The 25,228-nt window shown below is 39.8% G+C and overlaps 1 protein-coding gene and 1 pseudogene across 2 annotated transcripts in view; both read right to left on the reverse strand.

The window, feature by feature from the left end:
• The window catches only part of CFI (complement factor I), a 52,334-nt gene extending 30,844 nt beyond the window's left edge, over nucleotides 1–21,490 (reverse strand). Inside the window, exons 1-3 of the mRNA XM_012810341.2 lie at nucleotides 21,361–21,490; nucleotides 7,104–7,151; nucleotides 1,722–2,001 (exon numbers count right to left, since the gene is read on the reverse strand). Coding sequence (XP_012665795.1) covers nucleotides 1,722–2,001; nucleotides 7,104–7,151; nucleotides 21,361–21,417 — 385 coding nt within the window. The 5' untranslated portion in view covers nucleotides 21,418–21,490. The remainder of the gene's footprint in view (nucleotides 1–1,721; nucleotides 2,002–7,103; nucleotides 7,152–21,360) is intronic.
• LOC100951596 lies at nucleotides 16,905–21,154 on the reverse strand (annotated as a pseudogene). Its single transcript, XR_002775329.1, has one exon. The product of XR_002775329.1 is annotated as a tRNA-splicing ligase RtcB homolog pseudogene (transcript).
• Nucleotides 21,491–25,228: the final 3,738 nt, after the last annotated feature.

Raw genomic sequence — 25,228 nt, forward strand, 5'->3', positions numbered from 1 at the left:
TAGCCACATGGCAGCTGAAAACTGTATATTCCCTTCCTGTTCTCCGCTGTTCCCTAGCTTGTCGTGCATTCTTTCCAAAAATCGGGACTTTTTAAAAATGCTGCAGGCTGCAGGACAAATTGTTAAAAATCAGAACTGTCCCACCAAAAGTGGGACATCTGGTCACCTTATGTCTTATCCCAAGCCCAAACACTTAATGAAAACATAGGAAGGGTTCGTGTATTCTCACATATCTAAGGCATGGAGTGCCTCAAGAAGAGAAAAGTCTGACATGGACAATGTAGCCTGCACTATTGCCTTCTTGCTCTCCCAAAGAAATGGGCTCAAAGAAGGAGTTTTTCCCCTTCCTTTTCCACAGTATGTCAACATCTTTTTTTTTTTTTGAGACAGAGTTTCACTCTGTCACCCTGGGTAGAGTGCCATGGCATCATAACTCACAGCAACCATGAACTCTTGGGCTCAAGCAATTCTCTTGTCTCAGTTTTTCACTTTTAGTAGAGATGGGGTTTCATTCTTGCCCAGGCTGGTCTCGAACTCTTGAGCTCAGGCAATCCACCTGCCTTGGCCTCCCAGAGTGCTGGAATTACAGGTGAGGGCCACTGCGCCCAGCCAGTATCTCAACATCTTAACTCAGCATCTTAAAAGTATATAGGGCTACTGTGAACTGTATGTGATGATGCCTTTGCTTTTTTTTTTTTTTTTTGCAGTTTTTGGCCAGGGCTGGGGTTGAACCCACCACCTCCGCTGGGGCCAGTGCCCTACTCCTTTGAGCCACAGGTGCCACCCCATGGTGCCTTTGAAAGAATGCTTTCCGCATCCCTAAGGTCACAATGTGTCTGTGATCACTTGATATCAGAAGACGACAAGCCTGAGTTTTGCTATATAGCTCAAATTTAAGGAGTACTTTCTGTTTGCCACACCCTGCATGAGGAACTTTACGTATATAATTCTGTTTAATTTTAACAAGATGCTTACAACTTAGAAACTTCTATCATTGTCTTTTAGAGATGAGGGAACTGGGTCCAGAGAGGAGATGCGGCTTGTCAATTACTAAGGTGGGGTTTGCGACTAACTCTGACTGACAGTGAGATCCCCAATCTTAACTACTCCATTAGCCCAAATGTAAAGGCCCCATCCTCCTCATTACGCGGAGGATCTGGATGGAGTGTAGTGAAGCAATCTGGTCTTACATGCCAAGTTTGCTAGGTTGGCATAGGTCCTAGGTTATCAGCGGCTCAAACATGCCTTGGGTAATCAGGCCGGCAAGGTCAGGGATGCTGGGAGGGAGGGATACTGGAAGAAAACGTTAGGTCTGAAAGTCCAAAAGGGGGGGCCCAGGGTCTGAGTAGCCTACATTTTGGATAAAGCTTTTTTCACTGGGTTCTGAACCAATTTGGTGGCCCTGGGAATCCTTTTGACAAAGTAAAAGAGAGAGTGAGGACAATTCTACAGGGCTGGTCTATAGAGAATGACACCAGCAGTTATGAGGTGAAGACCTGGACTCAGCATCCCAGGCTCTGGATTCAAGGGCTGGCTGGATTCTGGTGATCATTGATTTCTTTGGTTTTTACCCCAATTACTATGGAGGGACTAGAGAAGAACTTTGGTAATTGGTAGTTGTTGTTATAATATTTCACAGGAAAAATACTATCTCATAGAAAGTATGACATTCAATTGTGTCTATGTATCAGAGAACGACTTGAAAACTAGGCTTTTCCTACCTTCAGCTGGACATGTTCCATTATTTAAAAACTTTGTTCCTGGGTAAATACACTCCACGCTCTTCAGGTGACAGTATGTTGGGTAGCTTCTCCCATTGGTTGCACATACCACGGAGCCATTCTTTGGGCACTGATACGGGAGTTTACAAACACAAGTCCCCTCTATGCATTTTTGCCACGGGTGACAGAAGACTTTACTGCAGGAAAGGTGTGTGTATTTTTTCGCTAAGCACGTTTTCTCCACCAGATCCTCTTGAGGGGTGTCTGATGTTAAAGTGAGCTGTACAATGCAAAATAAACAGTAACTTAGCAACAAACTAAAGTCTTCTGTGTGAAGATGAGTAAATGAGGGGAGAGGGCAAAGCAGACCCACCTCACAATACGGATGTGTTTGGGGTAGTCTGGTGGCTTTAAGAATCAGACAAACTTGGTGTCTAGTTCCAGTTTGGGCACTTAGAGTTACATGACCTAGAACAAGGGATTCTGTTGAAATGTGAATTTCCTGTCTGCAAGATGGGAATACTATCTCTTCTATTTACCATGAAGATTAGAAATAATACATGTGTAATAGTTGGTAGTTCCTGGACTTGAAATTAGTGAAATTTATTATTATCCTAAGGCCAACGCAGATTTTGGCCTTTGAAAAAAATCAGTGAATCTCAGCAGTCATGTTAAGGAGTAAACACACTTGGTGTTGAATATAGTGTCATGGAATGAATTGATGTGGGAAATTTATTAATTGTGCACTCCATATATTAAACTCCTGCTAGGATGGTATGACATGATCTCTCTCTTTGAAGGGCTTGATATGTAGGCAGTAAAGTAGAAACACACCTGACGGCTGGGATGAAAGGCAAGCTACACCAAGTAATACAACACTGGCAAACATACCACTCAGTACTCTTGGAGAACCAGGGTGGGAGAGATCGTCTCTCTAGGGAGATTTAAAAAGACATCCCAGCAGTAGTAGCATTGGAAAAACCCAGGAAGGACAGGTATGGCTGTCAGAGGGCTGGTGCTAGCAGCACCCGGAGCAGGGATAGTGCAGGACAAATTTAGGACACTGTGAGCAGCCTCTACATTCACGCATATGGCGCTGAGTGTGCTCCAGATGGGGCGGCCGCTGCTCAGGAGACTGGGGAAGAAGAGGCAGCAAGAGTGTTGTATGAGAATGGTCTGGAAAGATATGAGCAAGCAAAAGCATTAGGATTCAATAGCTTAATCTGTGAAAGGGTAAGGGGTGGGTCCTAGGTTTTGAGGCTGAACCAATGGAATTATGTATAGTGATATTAGGTGGAGTGTTGTGAATATGGTTTGGGACCTTTTGAATATGGGGTATTTTGTAAAGGATATGTGTGTCTGAGGTTTAGAAGGCAGATTATTAGCTCATGTATCATTTAACAGAATAAGTGAGTTAGTGAACACTGCTTTGTGCTAGGGACTGTCCTAAGGCTAGGGACAAAGGGATGAAAGCCTGCCCTGTGGGATACACCAGCCCAAAGAGAGACAAGCCAGCATGACTGGCAATTTTCCTGATTGACCTGGGCCAGGGATGCCCTGAGGACAGAGTTCCGGGCCCCTCAGCCAGGGTAGAAGATTTAGGACCATTTCTAGGAGCAGCTTATGTCTGGACTGAGTTCTGAGGGTGTGTGGGAGTCAGCTGCCGAGGCAGTAGTGGTTAGGGACTCCAGGCTGCACTGTGAGCTGGACTCCAATGGTGAGTTGCAGGTTGGAGAACAGAATGAGAAGTTGGCTGGGGAAGAGGGAGCAGGTCCTGAGGAAGCCTTTGAGAGACTGTAAGTGGAAAAGCACTTCCTGGAGATCAGATGAGATGGGGAAGAGGCCAATTAGACCTGCAGGAGTCCAGAGGAAATATGATGGGGGTGAGGAATGGGACAATTGGGCCAAAGGTCAGTTTGTGGAAAGCCAGGGTCTCTCCCTGTCCCCAGCCATGCTAGGAAGGATGGGCATCTTGTCCCCCAGTCTCCCTTCTCCAGCAGTGACAGCCTCATCCTTCCTCGGTGCCTTGCAGCTGCGGTAACAGCCGGCTAGGGCACAAATGAGTAGACTTTAAATGCTCTTATGAAGACAAAGATAAGCTAATTAAAACCTTGCAAAAATTTGCAAATGTTGTAAAAGTCATTCTCTCCAGCATGCTTTTTAGTTTACTTTAGCCATAGAAACAAGAAAATTTGACAAATGGGTCATTTTTGTAAACTGGCTTTTGACATAGTGATCTAGAATTAAATCTACTAGTTACACACTCTTCATAGTTCCACATACTTCTTTGGGGCATTTAATCAGAGTTGGATTCTTTTTTTTTTGAGACAGTCTCAAGCTGTCACCCTGGGTAGAGTGACATCACAGCTCACAGCAACCTCAAACTCCTGGGCTTAAGCAATTTCTCTTGCCTCAGCCTCCCAAGTAGCTGGGACTACAGGACCCACCACAACACCCAGCTATTTTTTGGTTGTAGTTGTTGTTGTTTGGCAGGCCCGGGCTGGATTTGAACCTGCAGCTCTGGTATATGTGGCTGGTAGCCTAGCTGCTGAGCTACAGGCACTGAGCCCAGAGTTGGAATTTTTGTCCTTATTTCTCTCCTGTATCTTCTGCTAACCAGCTTGGAAGTGCCCTGATGGCAGAGACCTTTTATGTTATCATCACCTTTATGTTGAAAGAGTGATAGCAACTTGATTCTTTTTTTTCCCTCCATGTTTCCCCCTTTAAATCCTTTCGTTCTTTTTTTTTAAGCCTCCTGAGTAGCTGGGACTGCAGGCACCTGCCACAACATCCGGCTATTTTTTTTTTTTTTTTTTTTGGTTGCAGTTTGGCTGGGGCTGGGTTCGATCCCACCACCCTTGGTATATGGGGCTGGCGCCCTACTCACTGAGCTACAGGTGCCACCCCTTTAAATCCTTTTTGAGGTCTCCTTTCTCCTTGATCTTTGGATATGAACTTGGGTAAGTGCCATAATTTTTTAAGTCATTCTTAGATTTAAACAAACAAACAAACAAAAATACTTTTATTCCTAGGAACAGTCAATACACAGCAATGACAATGTCTCCTCCCATGTAACTGTTGAAATGCTGACCTTCATGTCAGGTGAAAGCCTCTCCCCTCTCTGCTCAGACTTGCTTCAGGTCTGGTGGGCCCTTTGTTAGCCCTCCTTCATCCCGCAGCTTGCAAGGCCAGGAGAGGAAGAGAGGGACAGGCAACCAGTCTCACCTGACTCTTAGGGCTACAACCTAGACTTGGTGGGGTAGGGTAGGGATTAAAGCTGACTCTCACATGTGGGGTACGATAAGGTTCTCTAGAGATTATAGAATGGGAAATATCAAAGCTTTGAGAGAGAGAAAAATGGTTGAAACAAGGAGATGGAAGTAATCACAGCACAGGAGAGTTTGTGTTAGAAATTAAGCAATTTCCTGCCCCTATAATTTCCTATTACTGGAATCCACTTTATGATATTTTAAACTTCAGATGGATGGTAATGGCTAACACCAACACAGTGGCTGTTGACAATGGCGACACTAATCAAAAGAGAGATAGAAAGTCACTGTTGGCCAATAGTAAGAAGAGAGGTTTATTTATACCCTATTTAAACCATAATGACAGTAGTTCTAGCTATTTTACGTCTAGTTTAGATATAAAGGGGCACAGAGAAATGGGGTGATAGTTAGAGTTGGCCATGGGATTAAAGGAGGGTTGTGTCTCAAGCTTGATTAAGGAATGTTATATGAGTTTTAAGTGAAGTAATCCTCATAAATTAACAAACATCCTGAAGAGATTCTTGTCAAGAAATGAATCCTGTATTGAAAATAATGCCAAAATGCAATACCAATGAACAAGAAAATTCCAGAGCCTACATTTCTAGCAAAAGTAAAAGCTGTTCATTAGCCACATGGAATAAAAAACAATACAAAGTTAATCAAATATGCTAAGAACTCGGTTCTTCTCTTCAACCAGAAGTATTAAAAAGACTATTTGAAATGACTTATATCTAATATCATTAATGTTGAACCTCTCCCTATGTATTTATTGTGTTGCTCTTTGTGAGTTATCTTTTCCAGATAACACGCTATTAAAATCAAATGAAAATGATGCAGCAGTATGTAAGATTAGGAGATGGGGTCACACTTATCTGTGTTCCTATGGAAACTATTTCAATATTTGTTTTACATGGATTTTTATTCACTTTTCAGACATGCTATGAAAGAGCACCCCTCCGCTGCTCAGCAAGCATTTGTAGCTTGTACCATGGCAGAATGGGCCAAAAGCTTAGTGTTGTGACCTGTTTTAAGAATAAAGTATCTCGAAATCAAAAAAAATCAAATGAAAAGTTTGAAAATAAGAAAGTGTGATGAATGACATTATTCCATAAAATATTAACAGTCAAAATTATTATTAAAATATTTGTGTGTATAAAATTCTGTCTTATTTTAAGGTGCATTTATTTGTACAATAGCACATTTATTATTTATAAATAAATATATTCACATATACTGGGAGCACATGCTCTAAAATTTTTTAGCAATTGTTAGTACTTCAGACTAGTCATCTACAAAACATGGTCCCATCTCTTTTAGTCGGTGCTGCTTCTTTGTGTATATTGGCTTTTTTTTTTTTTTTTTTTGAGACAGAGCCTCAAGCTGTCACCCTAGGTAGAATGCTGTGACATCACAGCTCACAGCAACCTCCAACTCCTGGGCTCAAGCGATTCTCCTGCCCCAGCCTTCCAAGTAGCTGGGACTATAGGTGCCCACCACAAAGCCCGGCTATTTTTTGATTGCAGTTGTCGTTGTTTGGCGGGCCCCAGGCTGGATTCAAACCCGCTAGCTCAGGTGTATGTGGCTGGTGCCTTAGCTACTTGAGCCACAGGCGCTAAGCCTGTATACTGGCTTAAAAAAAAAAAATTCTTTCCTGGTATTTGCAATGATATAGCAATAATTTTTATGTGACCTTTATCTTTTTTCTCTAGGTGGGAGTCAGTGAAACCATTTTATTTGTATTTATTTATTTTTGAGACATAGTCTCAGTATGTTGCTCTCAGTAGAGTGCTGTAGCGTCACAGCTCACAGAAATCTCAAACTCTTGGGCTTAAGTGATTCTCTTGCCTCAGCCTCCCAAGTAGCTGGGACTACAAGTGCCTGCCATAATGCCTGGTTATTTTTTTTGTTGTAGTTGTCATTGTTGTTTGGCAGGCCCAGGTTGGATTTGAACCCACTAGCTCCAGTGTATGTGGCTGGTGCCCTAGCCACTGAGCTACAGGCTCTGAGCCAAAACCATTTTAGATATATGGTTGTTCATTAGAAAACAAATAAGGAACAAAACACCCTCCTATTCCAGGCCTTCTCAATCCAATTTATAGACATACAACTTTACCTTAGTTTTCTTTGTTGTCATGTCTTGTCTGGGTCTTCCCCATTTAACCTAAAAACAAAGGACAAAAGATGATCAGTTATGATCAAAGTGAGAAGAAGTCTACTCCCGTCCCCTCCTCCTGGGCATCATTAGAAAGTTCCCCCTTCTATTGCTAACTAACTGTGTAATCTTGGGGAAATGACATTATTTTTGATCCTATCTTCTTCATTTCTATAAAATGTAGAAAATACAAATAACCCATTTCTACAGAGCTACGGTGAGGATCAAATGAAAAATACATGAGAAAGCACAAGTAAACATTTAAGATCCAATGTAAATGCTAATATGATGATTGGTGTAGAGTGCAGGTAGCCATGATTTTTCTACCCTCATCTCATCACAGTCCTTTGCTGTGCCTCTTACTGGGGACAAGGTGTATTTCCCCATTCTTGGACTCTAGGACAGGCTATGTGACTTGCTGTGGCCAAGGAGAAGTAAGCAAATGTGACACAAGAGCTGCTTGGAAAATACTTGTGCAACTTTTTGGTCCTGTGTTTCTCTGCCGTAACTATGAGAAGAATGTGGCCAGGCTAATACAGAGAGGAAAGAAGAACCACACCTGCTGAGCCCAGCATAGACCTGCTGACCTACAGAATTGCATACTAAATAAAGTTGTATGCCATGGAGACACTGTAGTGCTTTTATCATTGTTATTAACCACAGGCACAATATTGATCTCCCTGGAAAATTCTGAGGAAAAAAAATGAGAAAGTTTCAAAAAGAGTAGACAGTATAAAATTATGTCTTTTCTCCAGGTGAATAAACAACTTTGATCTCAAGAGTTACATATCAGTAAAGGTTCTCTATGGGCTCACTTCCTGCCCATCACGACATTCATTAGAAATTTTTCTCTCTCCTTAAGCTGCCTATCTTGCATTATACTTGAGAGCAGCTCTGTTCCAGGGTGCTGCAGATACCCCAACAACTCCTTAATTAGCAGCCATTTTATTCAGATAAAAGAATAGGGAGAGAATGTTTTTCTATTAATACCTAATAATGAATTATTCCAATTCATGTAAGAAATTTGATAAGGTCTTTTGTTGTTTTTGTTTTCATTTTACAAATAAATGTCCCTCTTTTCCCAGGATCAAACTGTTGTTGGGAATTGGGGGAAGATGGCTTTATGATGTGAGCAGGTAGGATGGATTCTTGTATCTTATTCTTTAGTCTCTCCAAAAAAACAGAAAGTAGTGTTTTGGAGCAACTTCATTATTTTTGTCTCAGAGATTAAAATAATCATTGGCCTAGTTTCTTGGTCTTGGTTTTTTTCAAAATGAATGTGAGATGACTAAAATTTTGCTTTCCCCCCCTTTTAATAGATTTTTAAAAATGGGAAACACAGAGAAATCTTCAAACAGGTTCAAAAAGATGCCTGCAAAAATTGTATTTCGTTCCTTCACTTACCTTCTTAATCTACCTAGGGCCCACCTCAGAGGTAATCTTTCCAGCAATCAGCTACATATACCTGAGCCCAATTTTGCTCTCTAATATCAGCCCCACAATATCAGTGCATTTGTAAGCATTAGTCTTATGACCAGCCCTAAAGTGCATGTAGATTGTTTCCAATGTTTTGCTATTATGAACAATGCTGGAATGAATGATCTTTTCCCCTATATGTTAAGTATACCTGTCAGATACTTATCTGGAAGTTAAATTGCTGAATCAAAGAAATGAGCAATTTTAATACTGAAAGATACTGCCTATATGAGAATGCCTAAGATCCATATCCTTAACCACAGGATATATACCTTATTAACTTTTTTATCTTTGACAATTTGATATGTAAAAATGTTATCAGAGTATAATTTTACTTGCATTTTTTTCCCTGAGTGAAGTCTAGCATCTTTCAGTATGTTCAAATTTTGAGATTTTTACTTTTTTCTCCATATACTAACTATATCTTTTACTTTTCATCCAATGTAAATTAGATGTTTTTCTTGTCTTTTGCAATCATTTTTTTTTTTTTTTTTAGATAGAGTCTCACTCTTTCTGTTGCCCAGGTTAGAGTGCCATGGTGTCTTCATAGCTCACAACAACTTCAAACATGTGCTCAAAGGATCCTCTTGCCTCAGCCTCCTAAGTAGCTGGGACTACAGGTGTCCACCACCACGCCTAGCTAATTTTTTTCTATTTTCAGTAGAGATGGGTCTCACTCTTGCTTTAGCTAGTCTTGAACTCCTGAACTCAAGGAATCCACCTGCCTAGGCCTCCCAGAGTACTAAGATTACAGGCACAAGCCCTTGGGCAGAACTTTTTTTTTTTTTTTTAAAAGACAGAGTCTCGTTCTAATACCTGGTCTAGAGTGCCATGGTGTCAGCCTAGCCCACAGCAACCTTAAACTCCTGGGCTGAAGCTATTCTTTTGCCTCAGCCTCCCAAGTAATTGGGCCTATAGGCACCCATCACAATATAGAGCTATTTTTTTTTCTACTTTAGTACAGACAGGATCTCACTCTTGCTCAAGCTGGTCTCAAACTCTTGACTTCAAGTGATCTTCCTGCCTCAGCCTCCCAGAGTCCTAGGATTACAGCCACCATGCCTGGCTCATGAGAACTTTTTATATATTAAAAAATAACACAGCCTTTTGCCTGAAATGTGAGTTGCAAAAATTGTTTGCCTATTGACAGAGGGCAAGCCTAGAGTATTTTTCCCACAGAGTAAATACTTTTTAAATCCCCACACACAACAAAATTATTTTCAGTAAAAATCATGAAATGAAAAGAATAATGAATTATGCAGAAAAGGCAAACAGTGAACATTTTCTTTTATTGAAATTCGTATATATAACCATGCCTGTAAAAAATCTAAAGAGGAAATTGCTTATTACTGGCTTGACCCCTTTAACTCAGTGGCTAGGGTGCCAGCTACATACACCAGGGATGGTGAGTTCGAACCCAGCCCTGGCCTGCCAAACAACAATGATGACCACAACAATAACAAAAAAAAATAGCCAAGTGATGTGGCGGGCACCTGAAGTCCTAGCTACTTGGGAGGCTGAGGCAAGAGAATAGCTTAAGCCCAAGAGTTTGAGGTTGCTGTGAACTCTGATGCCAGGGCACTCTACTGAGGGAGATATAATGAGACTGTCTCAAAAAACAAACAAGCAAACAAACAAAAACAAAAAAAGAAAGAAAATGCATTTTATAGTATAAAGAAAAAGATATATTTTCAATTACATTAAGGTATTCAATGAAAAAGAGACAAATTATACCTGTATATAAGTCTGTTACAGTAAAAAGAAAAAAAATTGAAGAATAAAAAAAATAACAAAAATAAATAAAAGAGAAAAATTTCATTGTAGAGATACTATTCAAATTTGGTAAAGTATTTTCTGTATGAACTACAATTTGCACTTAGCAGACAACATTACTGCACTTCTCAGTTTACACTGTTTTACTTCTTTATATTTAAAGAACAAAAATTCCAAATAGCCATTAGAATGACAAAATTGAACAATTCAACTTTTATTCCTTCATCTTTATAATCATTGTGAAAACATTTTAAATTTTGAAACTAGAAAATTCAGGAAAATGTGATACCAAATAGTTTGAAGACAGGAACTGTACTGCCTAAAGTGAGCTTAAACAATTCCAATGCATAATGTATATGAGTCCACCTCTGTCACCTCTAAACTGACAGCTGACTGAATTAACCTCCAATTATAATGCAATGTCTATTAAAGAATAAGTAAAACAAAATGTTCATGTGACGTTTACATTCATATTTTAAAAACTCAACAGCAGACTCAGCAACTGTTAATTGTGCTATTGAATACAATATCCATTAACAAAATAAGATTATGAAAATTCAAATTAATTAAAAGTTAATGAGAATTCTGTTTCTAGCTTAAAACAATGAAAAAATAGGCAAAATGATAGAAAACAATGGTTTTTAAGACACTCAACACCAGGCAAGGAAGGGTAGTAATCCCCAGAGTTGAGGAGAAATGAGATGAGCCTTCTATTTGTTCCATGGGTTTTTTTTTTTTTTTTTTGCCTTGAAAGAGAATTTCAGCCTGGACTATAGAGAGGGGGGAACTTGGGTTGAGCTCAGTGGAACCTTGAGGTTAGGAGAAAGAGCTGAGAGTCAGTGGAGACTGACTGTAGTTTATAGAACAAAGACCTAGAAAGAAGCTGCTTAAGGACAGAACTTTGGAGCTCTGTAAAAGGTCTCCTTTCAGTATGCAGCTGAGTATTCATCAATACCTATGTGTGAAAAAACTATCAGAGGCTGGGGAAAGAACCACTGAAAACAACTTGAGGTAATAACACCCATGCTCAAACAGCTCGTTCTCACCACTCAATCTAGAAAGCTTATCATTCATGGGACACTGGGTGGAGTATACAGAAGATCTTGCCCTAATAGTGTATAATTAGCCCTAGTTTGAGTATGGTTTGATCCTACCTAAGAAAGCTTAAGAGCAAGACCTGAAAGGATCAAACAGTTTCTAAATAACTAAATTACCCCCTAGAACAAAGCTCAATAATATTTTCAGGAATAAAAAAACTCATTCAATAAGATAAAATTCATAACATTTTGGCATTTAATGAAAAACAATAGGCACACAAAATGTGACCCATAATGAGGAGAAAAATCAATCAATTGAAACTTACCTAGCATATCTAACACAGATGTTAAAATTAGGGAGGCAAGGAGACCAAAAGTTATTATAACTGATCTAAATGAAAGAAAAATCCAAAAATAAGAAGTAAGAACTGCTTCTGGTTCAGAGTTCAGATACCACAATGGCTCAAGAGGTAAAAGAAAGCAGTGAAGTTCTATTCAACAGGATGGACAGAAATCCACCTTACTTATCAATCTTTTCAATAAATGTAAATGGATTGAACTCCCTTTTCAATAGATATAGGCTAGCTGAGTGTATAAAAAAATACAGTCAAGTATCTGTCACTAGGAAATACATCTAACTCACAGGGCCTCATTCAGAAAAGGGATGGAAAACAATATTCCATGCAAAAGCAAACCAAAAGAAAGCTGGTAGAGCCATTTTCAGGTCACCAACGTAGATGTCAAAGCAACAAAAGTAAGAATGATTATTATACAGTGGTAAAGGGAATAATTCAACAAGAAGACATAATTATTTAAAATATTTCTGTACCCAACACAGATGCACCCAGATTTATAAAGCAAATCCTACTAGATCTAAAAAAAAAAAGTGATGAACAGCAATATTGTAATATTCAGGTACTTCCACACAGCACTGACAGAACTGGACAGATCCTCCAAGTAGAAAAAAATAAATAAACATAGGACTTAAACAAGACTCCAGAGCAAACAGGTCTAATAAATATTTACAAAACAGTCTACCACAAAACTACTGAATATATATCTTCTTATCAGCACATAGAACATTCTTCAAGATTGATCACATCTTAGGCCACAAAACAAATCTCTGCAAATTAAAAAAAATATAAATTATGCCATGTATATTATCAGACCACAATGAAGTAAAATTAGAAATCGACACCAACAGAATCAACAACCAATTGCTGAACTATTATTGGGTCAAGGAGGAAATTAAGATGGAAATCATAAAATTCTTCAAAGTAATTGATGAGGGGACCAAGTTATTAAAATCTGTGGGACTCATCAAAAGCAGTCCTAAAAGGAAAATTCATAGCCTTAAATGCCAACATCAAAAAATCAAATCAAAACAAAACTACCAAAACCAACCAAACAAAAAACTCAGAAATATTGCAAATCAACAACCTAATAAATTGTGTCAAGGAATTAAAGAAGAAAGAGCAAACCTATCCCAAATCCAGCAGAAGAAAAAAAAAATAAATAAGGTCAGAGCAGAACTAAACAAAAGAATTAAACAGAAGATTAATAAAACAAAAAATTGGTTCTTTGAAAAGGTAAACAAAATTGAGAGACCTCTTGCTAGATAAGCCAAAAAGAGAAAAGCAAGGAGGTATTACAACTGATATCACACTCACTACTTTCCATAACAGCAGCAATGAAAATAAAATACCTAGGAATATATTTAACTGAAGAAGTGAAAGGCCTCTGCTGGGAGAACTATGAGATACTAATGAAGGATATCATGGAGGAGGTAAAAAAAATGGAAAAACATATCATTCTCATAGACTGGCATAATCAACATTGTTATAATGTCTGTGCTACCCAAAGTGATCTATAGATTTAAAGCAATCTTCACTAAAATACCAGGGTCATTTGTTATGGAACCAGAAAAGAGCCTGAATAGCTAAAGCGACCTTAAGCAAAAAGGACAAATTGGGAAGCATGAGTTTACCAGACTCCAAGCTATCTAACAAGACTATGGTAATCAAAACAGCATGATAATGGCACAAGGAGAGAAACATAGAGCAATGAATCAGAACAGAAAACCCAGATGTAAAACCATCTTTATATTGCCATCTGATCTGAACAAAGCAGAAAATAACATACACTGGGGAAAAGAATCCCTAGTCAATAAGTGGTGCTGGAAAAATTGGACAGACACATGTAGAAGACAGAAACAGGATCCACAGACCTCTTACCACTCACAAAAATTAATTCACAATGGATAACAGACTTAAACCTAGCGCATAAGAGTATAAAAATTCTAGAAGAAAATGTTGGAAAATCTCCTCTAGACATCAACCTAGGGAAAGAATTTATGACAAAGATCCCAAATGCAATCACAGCAATAACCAAAATTAACAAATGGGATCTGATTAAATTAAAAACTTCTGCACGGCCCAAGAAGTTAATCGACAGAGTGAATAGACAACCTACAGAATGGGAGAAAATATTTGCATGCTATATAGCCAATAAAGGGATAACAACAAGAATCTATAATGAACTGGAGCAAATCATCAAGAAAACAATAAAACCCCATAAAAACTGGACAGGAGCTGAAGCTTTTCAAAAGAAGATAGACTAATGGCCAATAATCATATACAAAATATTCAACGTCTCTAATCATCAGGGAAGTGCAAATCAAAACCACAACAAGGTAGCACCTAACTCCAGTAAGAATGGCTTTTGTCAAAATATCCCCGAACAACAGATGATGGCATGGATGTGCCATGTCATCACTTATGTGCAGCTGGTGGCACTGCATACTAGGACAGCCTCTACAGAAAGTCATATGGAGCTACTTCAAAAAACTAAAAGTAGACCTACCATTTGATTCAGCAATCTCATTATTGCATATTAATCCAAAGGGAAAAAAGTAATTTCACCAAAAAGACACATGCACTCCAATGTTTACTGCAGCACAATTCATAACTGCAAAGATGTGGAACCAACTCAAGTGTCCGTTAATACATGAGTAGATTAACAAAATGTGATATGTGTATAACATAGCATACTACTGAACCATAAAAAAATGTTGAACTAATACCTTTGAAACAACCTGGATGGCACTGGAGACAATTCTTCTAAATAAAGTTTCACAAGAATGGAAAAACAAACACCAGATGTACCCATTATTAAATTGGAACTAACCAATCAACACCCATGTGCATATTTGGCAATAAACTGAATGGAAAGTAAGCAGGTAGGAGGGGGCAGGATAGAAGGGGTAAACCAGCACCTAATGGGAACATGCACACTATCTAGGCGAGGGGCACACTTATAACATTGACCCAAACTATACAAAAGCAATTCATGTGACCACAGCATTTGTACCCCCATAATATTCTGAAATATTTTTTAAAAGTTAAAACGTGATATGCAAAAAAGTTATCATAACTGTATTTTGTATGTTCAATAAGTTAAATAGAGACATGGAAGATACAAAAAGGTTCAAATTGAACTTCTAGGGATAAAAACTACCATACTTGAGATTTTAAAAAAATTGACAGAACTAGTGACAGATCAGGCTTTGGAACAGAAAAAAACTTGGAAAATGTAAAGACACATTAATAGAAAGAAACGATCTAGAATGAAACACAGAAATAACAAAGAATATAAAAAGAGAGAGAATGGAGTATAAGTGAGCTGTGGGGCAGCTTGAAGCAGCCTAGTATAAGAAATTAGAGTCTCTCAAAAAAGAAGAAAACAAAAAACATTTGAATAACTCATGGCTGAAAATTTCCCCAATGTAATGGAAACTATAAAAACACAGATCCTACAAATAGAATGAACCCAAGCACAAGAAACATGAAGGAAACACCACTAACTGCTACCTAGTACTCAAATTGCTCAGAAACTGGTGATTAAGAGCTGGGTGCAGTGGCTCATGCCTGTAATCCTAACACTCTGGCAAGCCAAGGTGAAAGGAGCCCTTAAGCTCAGGAGTTTGAGACCAGCCTGGGCAAGAGTGAGACCTTGTCTCTACTAAAAGTAGTAAAAACTAGCTGGGCATTGTGGCGGGTGCCTGTAGGCCCAGCTGTTTGGGAGGCTGAGGCAGGTGGATTGCTTGAAGCCAGGAAGTTTGAAGTTGCTGTGAGCTAGACTTAGACCATGGCACTCTACCTGGGGCAACAGAGTGAGACTCTGTCACACACACACCCCCCAAAAAAAGAAGAAGAAGAAGAGGAGGAGGAGGATAAAGAGAAGAAGAGACTAATGATAAAGAGAAAATAAGAAAAAAAAAAAAACCAAACACAGGGTGTACAGAAGAACAAAGATAAGGATGACATATTTCTTATCCATAATGCAAGTAACAATGCCCCAACATTTAAAAAGTACTGAAAAAAAAATTTTTTTTGAGACAAGAGTCTCACTTTGTTGCTCCCAGTAGAGTGTGGTGGAGTCAAAGCTCAGAGCAACTTCAGCTTCAAGCGATTCTCTATAGAGAAAAGCTGGGGCTACAGGCTCTGGCCACAATGCCCTGGCTAATTTTAGAGGTGGAGGGTCTCGCTCTAGTTCAGGCTGGTCTTGAACTCATGAACTCAGGCAATCCACCTGTTTCAGCCTCCCAGAGTGCTAGGATTACAGGTGTGAGCCATGGCACCCAGCAAGTACTGAATTTTTTTAGAAAACTCTGTTGGCCTATAATTCTATATCCAGTAAAAATATCATTAAAAAATTAAGGCAAAATAACTATTTCAGACATACAAAAGCTTAAAGGAATTGATCAGCAGCAAACCTACACTAGAAGAAGTTTGATTAAGTCCTTTGAGCAAAATGAAAATTATCCTAGATGAAAATTTGGATCTACACAAACAAATAAAGAATATTGGAAATTTATGGTAGGGGTAACTTTTATCTTTGCTTTGCACCTTTTCTTGTGGTATCTTCATCTGAGTTTGGGATAAGAGTAAAAATGGCCTTAGAGAATGCATTAGAAATGCTCCCTTCTCTTCTATTTCTTTGGAAGAGTTTATAAAGGGGTAGTATTAATTCTTCGTATGTTTGGTAGAATTTACCAGTGAAGCCATTTGGTTCTAGAGATTTCTTTCTTGGGAGGTCTTTTGTTACTGATTCTATCTCTTTACTTGTTATATAGGTCTGTGAAGGTTTTCTATTTCTTCTTGAATCAGTTTTGGTAATTATTTTTTCTAGGAATTTTTCCCATTTCATCTAAAGTTATCTAATTTGCTGGTGTATAATTGTTTACAGCACACGTAGTTGCTTATCACTCTTTTTATTTCTGTAAGGTGAGTAGTAATGCCTCCAATTTCATTTCAGGTTTTAGTTATTTACATGTTTTCTCTTTTTTGTCAGTTTAGCTAAGGTGGGACAATTTTGTTAATGTATGACATCTTTATATAATATATAACTATTAACATGATTTATTTATTTTTAAGCAACATATTACAACTTTATTAAATTCTCTATTTTACTGGCTGTTCAGATTCAACAGAGGCCTTAGTAACCTTCAACTACAGTCCTTTAACATTTTTGTGGTGTCATTTGTATATACTGTGACATCTGATTAAGTGGCACAAGACTAGACAAATCTATCAACACAGAGCCACTGTTAACTGTCACAGCTTTGGTTTTGTAATAATTCAACCATAAATGTAAAGATATTCAGTCTTCTGTGAGGGTTCTTTGCTGCTGCTGTGCAAGGCATTACTGAAAAATATTTTACCAGGATAGTCCTGAATAATGACAGATACTAGTGATGCCATGTGCCAGGTCAGTCAAAACTCATTTGTATTTAGCATGAGAAAAGTAGCAAGGGCATGAAATGTTTCTCTTTGGGGCCTCCCTTTCCTTCCACCTGCGCATGCACTCCTTCCTCAACACAGCTCACTACCCATTCACCTGGTATCTTGATCACAATCCCTGGAGTGTGCTCCAAGGAAGAAGGGTATTTAGGGTCTGCTCTGTATAGGGGTGGTGGCTAGATGGGTGGGGGACTGGATAAACTGACAAATAGAGGGAAGAAGGGAAACATCCCCCCAAATTATTTAATAGAATGTTCTTCATGACACCTCTTGGGATGTAAACAGAACTTGGTGTAAAGAAGATCATTTTGATGGCTAAACATTTGTATGATGGAGTAAGGCAGTTTCTTGACCCCTACCCACCATCTAATAGATTTTTCTCAAAATCTGGGGACAATGGAGGAGGCACATTTTTCCCTTTTGAAATGGGGACAATGTGCCTCTTCCCAAAAGTGATTTTAAAACACTGGCTCTCCAAAGCATCAGCCTCCCGGTCAGCAGTTTTAGCTGTGCCCTTTGGAACCTGTCAGTTCTGGAGTCTGATGTCTGAAGAGCATTTCCATTCACTTTCACTTCAGAGAGTGTTAGTGGGGTCCGGCAGCCCTGTGGTTCCAAGTCCTACCCTTTGATAACCTCGACTGGTCTCAGTTTAATGGCTTTCTTGCCGATCCCAGCGTCATGGCAGGTGTTCACCACATCTGTCACATTCTTATAGGACTCAGGAGCTTCTTCCATAACCAATTTGGGTGAGGCAACATGGATTGAGATACCCATATCTGCCAATTTATCTAAGACATCCTAGAAATCTAAATTATGTCGAGATTTGGCCTGGGACAATGCACGGCCCACTCCATGACAGGTTTTCCAAAGGTCTCAGTCATGCCCTGCTCAGTGCCTGTAAGAACGTAACTACAGGTTCCCATGGTGCCACCAATGAGTACTGTCCGGTGAGTTGGTAATCTACAGCAATGAGGGGATGGTGAGGAGGGAAGACGCCGGTGGACCCCTTCCAGTGCACTAACAGTGTCCGCTCCTTCCCATCCACCACATGCTGCTCCACTTTGGCAATGTTGTGAGAAACATCACAGATCACGTGCAGGTCCAAGTCATCAGAGGTTGTGTTGAAGACCATGGCAAAAGCTTGATAGGTTAAGAAGGTCATGGAAGAGTGGTTGACCCAGGCATAGTTCCCAGCCACTGCCATTCCCTTCAGGTAGTCCTGACCGTCTGGGGAAGCAATTTGCGCACAAGCCAACTGCCGGTCATTGACTATAATCTTGTCTCTCTTCATGGCCTTTTCCATAGCTATCAGTGCATCTGTGGCTACTTGGTGGCCCAAGCCTCTGCTTCCACTGTGGATCATCGGTCGATGCCCATTTTCTTAGCAGCATACTCATTGAAAATCTCATCCACAACCTGGATTTCTGCATAGTGATTGCCTGCTCCCAGGGTCCCCAACTAAGGAAGGCTCTTTTTTTTAGCCCTTGCAGAGACGTTGGTGGGGTCAGCTTGCAGCATCCTTCCGTACTCTTCACAGTGCTCCTTGTCTTCAGCCCAGGCATAGCCTTCTCTCAGGGAACAGTCCACACCCATCTCCAAGGCCTCCTCCAAGTCTTTGGCATTCATTGGGATGATGCCTTTTGATTCCCCCCCAACAGGAATGTGGTCAAACATAGCTTGGGCAAGTTGCTCCTTCACAGGCTGGACATCACTTTCATCTAAATTGGCTCTTAGCAAGCAGACACCACAGTTGATATCAAATCTGACACCACCTGGGGATGCCATTGCTTCAGGGTCATTCATATCAAAGGCTGCCATATTTCCAATAGCAAACCCATAGCCTGAATGGACATCAGGAAGCCCAATTGATCGATGAACAATCCCAGGGAGGTCTGCCCCATTGCTAGTCTGCTTCATGGCTGGCAAGAAGCCACCAACACCACCACTGCAACAGGCATTCCTTAATTCCTCAAACATTAATTTCTCCAGAGCATCATTCATATAGAAAACTCCTTCAACCTGCATGTTGGGCACGAAGCCCTTCTTGATCCTCCAGCAATTTTTATTGATCTTTTCCAAGGACTTCAGCTCATCATTATAGTTGCGACTCATGGTGGCAACAACAATGGCAAAAACTTTGAAGAGCAGCTGCCACGCTGTCTGGTTTTCCAGAGCACCGCCCCCCCCCATTAACATGATTTATAATAATCTTTATATAGTTGTCTTTTAAATCATGTAAATAATATAAAGAAGAGTTACAAACAGATATAATATTATATATTAGTGTAGTTCATTGTTTCTTTATATGGCCTTGAGTTACTGTCTAGCATTTTTTCATTCCAGCATGAAGGATTCCCTGGCTCGTAGTGCATTTCCTGTAGGGCAGGTCTACTAGCATCTAACTCCCTCAGCTTCCATGTATCTGTGAATTTCTTCATTTTTCCTATGTTTTTGAATGAAGTAGTTTTTTCTAGATATAGAATTCTTGGCTGACAGTTATTTTATTTTCAGTAATTAAAAAAATATCATTTCACTTTCTTCTGGCCCCCATGGTTTATGATGAGAAAATTCCTGCTAATTTTATTGAGGATCCCATGCCCGCGATGAGTTACTTTTCTCTTGCTGTTTTTAAGACTCTCTTTTTGTCTTGGTTTAAACAAATTTATTATAATATGTCTTATGTATTCCTTTTTGTGTTCATCTTTCTTAGGCTTGACTGAGCCCTTGAATATCATGTATTTTATCAAATATGGGAAGATTTTGGCCATTATTTCTTCAAGTATTGTCTGTCCTTTTCTCTATCCCCTCTTTCTGAGATTCCCATTATGTATATGTTACTATGCTAGATAGTATCCCACAGGTCTCATATGCTTTTATTTGTTTGTTTATTTATTTAGTTCACTCTTCTTTCTTTTTGCCCCTCAGACTGGATAATGGACTGATCTTCTTATATACTGACTCTTTCTTAGGGCTGTTTACATCATCTATTGAAACTCCTTAGTGAATTTTTAATTTCAGTTATTATTATTTCCAACCCCAGAATTTTTGTCTGATTATTTCTTATAATTTCTGTTTCTTTACTGGTTTTCTATATTTGTTGATATATTGTTCTTTCAATTTCTTTTAGTTATGAGCATATTTAAGACAGTTGAAGAGAATGATATCAGCAATACGGCAGAACAAGGATTTCCTAGCCCTTGTCCCCGCCCCCCCCAACAAAAACACCAAATTAACAACCATCTGCATATAAAAATACCTTGATGAGAGTTCCAGGATCCAGGTGAGAGGTTACAGTACCCAAGGGGAACACAGATATGAGGAAGATACATTTAAAGGGTAAGAAAACAATTTCTCTTTGTATGTTTCACTCTTTCCCCAATACAGCCTAGCACAATGTTGAGAGAGATTACTTTGGCTCATAAATTCTGCTATGGGGGAATGAGAGGGCAAGCCTGTCCCTGAACCCTGGCATCAAGCCTGCCCACTCATCCAGAGACATTGGCACCAGACCTATAATCCAGAATTATAGGTCCAGCTCAAATCCTACTTGGTCCATAATCTCCTCCTACTCTTTCAGCACGAAGTAATTTGTACTCTCATTTTAAAGTCCTTTGCCACAAGAAATTTGTATCATTTTTGACAATTAAATGTATACTGTCTTATAACATTCCCCTCTTTTGCATTTTCAAGTGTTGTTTTAAATCTTATTTATTATTTCTCCATTGGCATATTTACATCTCCTTTCTACAACCATACATTATACTAAGAGGCTATTGAAGGAAGAGATCAGTCTTATTACTTTCCTAGCACTATATTTTGCAGGCAGAGAAAGCTTGGTAAATGTTTATTAAATTACTGTAATTACAGTAAATCATAGTCTTGTATTAGTAAAATTCTTGTTACATGTCTGAACTATAGACCTAGTTTAATGTCTATACACATATATCATATAAAAACTATTTTCTTAAAACTCTTTTATCAAGATATTAACATATTTATTACTGACTGTATACTAGCACTGTTGGTAACTGAAATATGTAATATTTAAGTCAACATTATATCTTTAACATTATTTCCTATAATCCTTAAAAATGTACTTAAAATAATTTGCATAAAGATTCAATTACTTACCTGGCAAAAACTTAAGTAGAAACACAGAAGTAACAGAAAAATATGAATAAGCTTCATGTTGGAGGTGTTCAGGGTCTGTGTCTCTGCTGAGAACTTTCTTCCCACCCAAGATAGTCTTTTGAATTTAATTTTTAACCTCTGAAAAAATATTTCAAAAGAGTAAACCTCCTAAAGAGCTTTGTACTTTTGAACTCTTAAAGAATTTGACTACAGTCCAAAGAGTTTTACCGTAACTGAAACCAAAATACGGCCTTCCCAGTAAATAGCTAAGGGAGGTAACCAACAAGAACTGTGTTTCTTCCAGAAGAGATTGATTTCTTTACCTTATTAATGAACAATGCCTCAATTCTGTTGTCCAGGGAATACATAAATTTCTTTTTTTCTTTTAAAATAAACTATATTCTTTTCCTCTTAGGGTTGAAGACTAGATGGCAGTTAGAATAAAAATATATCAAGGTGGAGGCTTTGCTAAATACATTAAAAACTATAAAAAAAAAAAAAACCCAGCTCCTTTACCATGCATTGGTTGTGCAGGTATGTTTTCTGAGCACAGAAAACTTAGTGAAACAAGTATTCTTGTCCTAGTGCCAAGTTTATTTGTATTTATGAATTAAGTTTGTGACAGCATCTGCTTATACAGTTTGGGTTCTTCTTAAGCAGACTTGAGATAAGAGTTTGGGGTGCAAGGTTCAATACCCATGAAAGGAAGGCAGGGGAAGCAGGGGTGAGCAGAGGGGGAGGTGAGACTGCAACACAGCTTCAGCAAAGCCTTACAGTGCCCACGGGCAGTTCTGCAGTAAGTGTGATCTGTCATGCTGACCAGGCAGGCATTATATCCTGCCTTGCTCAGTTACTCAACATGGGTTTTTCTGCAGCACACGCCCTTAGGTGAGGCATTTCTCTATAGCTGAGGTGGACCCTGAATGATCTGACAATTACTTGCTATCAGAAGACAGTGTCTTCTGACCACGATCTTCACTCCCAGGTAGCAAGACCTTCCTTAATGGAAGACCTAGGAAACTCATTTCTGTGTCTTTCTGAATTCATTACTTGTACCTTTTAGATGTACTTTCTGAAGTACATTTGCTTTTGGATGTATACTCTTGTAGATGTATACGTCAAAGCTGGCTTCAAAATTTGAATGGGTCTCTTTTTTTTTTTTTTAGAGACAGAGACTCACTTTATCACCCTTGGTAGAGTGCCTTGCAGTCACAGCTCACAGCAACCTCCAGCTCTTGGGTTTAGGTGATTCTCTTGCATCAGCCTCCCAAGTAGCTGGGACTATAGGCGCCTGCCACAACACCTGGCTATTTTTTGTTGCAGTTTGGCCAGGGCCGGGTTCGAACCCGCCACCCTCAGTAGATGCGGCTGGGGCCCTATTCACTGAGCCACAGGCACTGCTGGGCCTCTCTTCTTGATAGAAAACTTAGAAGAGGAAGTTAGTGGCAAAGACTATAGCCCATGCCATTTTAGTTGTAGTTGATACCCACTGCCCTCTGCCCTCTGCATTCTAGATTACCTTTACCTGAATTTCCACCTCTTCTGGCTTAGGTGGCTTACCTGTTGGTACAATCCACAATCTCTTCAAGCAGTGGTCTGAGTCTCTGGCTACCATTCACTTCTTAGGCCAAGTTGCTGCCTCTATCCTATTACTGTTATAAGAGGCACCCCAGTAGGAGATGTGGGTTCTACACACTCTGCTCTCTGCCTGCCTCGTAATAATAGCAGCCATACTTCCTCTGAATGATCAGGGTTAATTACCTTCATCAAGATTGAACTCTATTCCTACTGATCCTAGACACAGGAGCCTAATGTTCACTAGGCAGCAGCCTAAGCTTATAATTCAAGGGGATTCTTGCTGTGCTCCTGGTGAGAGTGTGGTCCTTTCGGGACCAAAACCACTAACCCTGCAGAGTCTACAGTTGTGGGGACAGAAAACACAAAGCCTTCAGTTGGTCAATGGAATAAATGGTAATTCTGGTCATGTTTGCCTCCATCCCTTGATTCTCAGATCCATGCATTTTTTTTTTCCCATTGGGAATAAAATGCTATAGGAAGGACTTTGATTCCTGGAGGACAGCACCCCATTCTCACAGAGTCTTGACTTTAACTAGCACCTTGGCTCTGCATTTAGCACCCTGTCCCAGTGCTCTATCACACCAGCAGCTGCTGGATATTTATATGACTACTGGATTTCATGGGCAGAGGCCCACTCCTACATCTCCTTTGCTATAAAGTGGGTGGTCTTGTCTAGTCAGATGTTATACACATGTGGCATTCCCTACTAGAGGAACAAACACTCTGTGATCCTCTGGATTATGGTGCTAACTGAGGCCCTGCACTCAGGAAAGGCATTCCATATATTGAATATATGTCTATTCTTGTAAAAATAAACCACTGGCCCTTCAAAGATTGAAGGGACCCGGGAGGCCAAGGAGGGTGGACTGCTTGAGTTCAGGAGTTCAAGACTAGCTTGAGCAAGAGTGACACCCCATCTCTAAAAACAGCCGGGTGTTATGGTGGGCACTTGAAGTTCCAGATACTTGGGAGGCTGAGACAAGAGAATCAGTTGAGCCCAAGAGTTTGAGGTTGCTGTGAGCTGTGACGCCACAGCATTCTACCAAGGGCAACAGGTGAGACTCTGTCTCTACTAAAAATAGAAAAAAATAAGCCAGGAATTGTGGCAGACACCTGTAGTCCCAGCTACTGGGGAGGCTGAAGCAAGAGGATCATTTGAGCCCAAGAATTTGAAGTTGCTCTGAGCTATGGCACTCATCCCCAGGGCGACTTGATTGAGACTCTGTCTCAAGAAAAAAAAGGGGGGGGGGATTGAAGGGCCCAGATATTGTCTGCCACCAAGTTAGTGGTTCTCCTTGATGAATTGTGCCATCTTGTGGGCACAGCATTGGTCTTTGTTGCTGTGAGGTTGAGTATTTATTAATGGCAGTAGCAAGATAAGCCTTGGGGTTCTGTGCTATTTGCTCATGGGTATTCTCCATCTCTGCAGCCACGGTCACTTCACTGTGGTGTCCATCTCACCTGCACTGGGGTGGCTGATGACCAAGACTCAGTCATTTTAGTTTAGTCATTTTTTTCAGCCAAACTGGCTGAGTCATTTTGTTGGTTATTTGGTGCCTTCTCTGATAGATGCTCTCTGGTGGGTATTAACATGTGGTACAAAGACTTTTATACTTATGCCCACTCCCATGAGCACATATACATGTTTGTACCCCAGATCTTCTTTGCTCTTGATCTTCAAATATTTTTCACGTCAGGAAAAAAAGATGGTCATCAGTCACTATTGCTTGTGATTCCTTATATAGTCTAACTTTTGGCTACGTCTTTCCACACAGTGAATTACAAGGTTTACCACCTGAAGCTCTGCCCCCTGGGAAGACGTTCCCTCATCACTGTCTTTCAAAACTGCTCCAGAGTGTGGCTACAACTCAGCTTCTGTCCATTTTCAACTTGTACCTATGTAACAAGCCAACTCATCTATAAATCAAAGGCAAACTTTTCCTTCCTCTTTCAGCTTGTCAGGTCCGATCCCCCATTGAGCCCTAGGTATGAACTGACAAAGGGGCGTGGGTTACATCTATTTAGGTGCTGGTGGTGGCAAAGAGGGTGTCTGGGCCACCTGCTCACTCACCTTGCTTTTGACCTTTGCTCCTGTTTGCTTTTGGTTCTAGATGTAACTCTCTACCTTACAATACATTTTTACTAAGTCTACTTGACCTTATGCTTCATGGGGCTGTTAAGACCTAGCTCGTAATGAGCGATTCTGGCCACAAGGTGATGTGGCATCCCATTCTCTATTCCACACTTACCAGGGATCGATAGTGCACAAGACATTTCTCAAAATGTGTAT

This window comes from Otolemur garnettii, unplaced genomic scaffold (genome assembly GCF_000181295.1).
Source record: "Otolemur garnettii isolate 467f Iridium unplaced genomic scaffold, OtoGar3 scaffold00129, whole genome shotgun sequence".
NCBI lineage: Eukaryota > Metazoa > Chordata > Mammalia > Primates > Galagidae > Otolemur > Otolemur garnettii.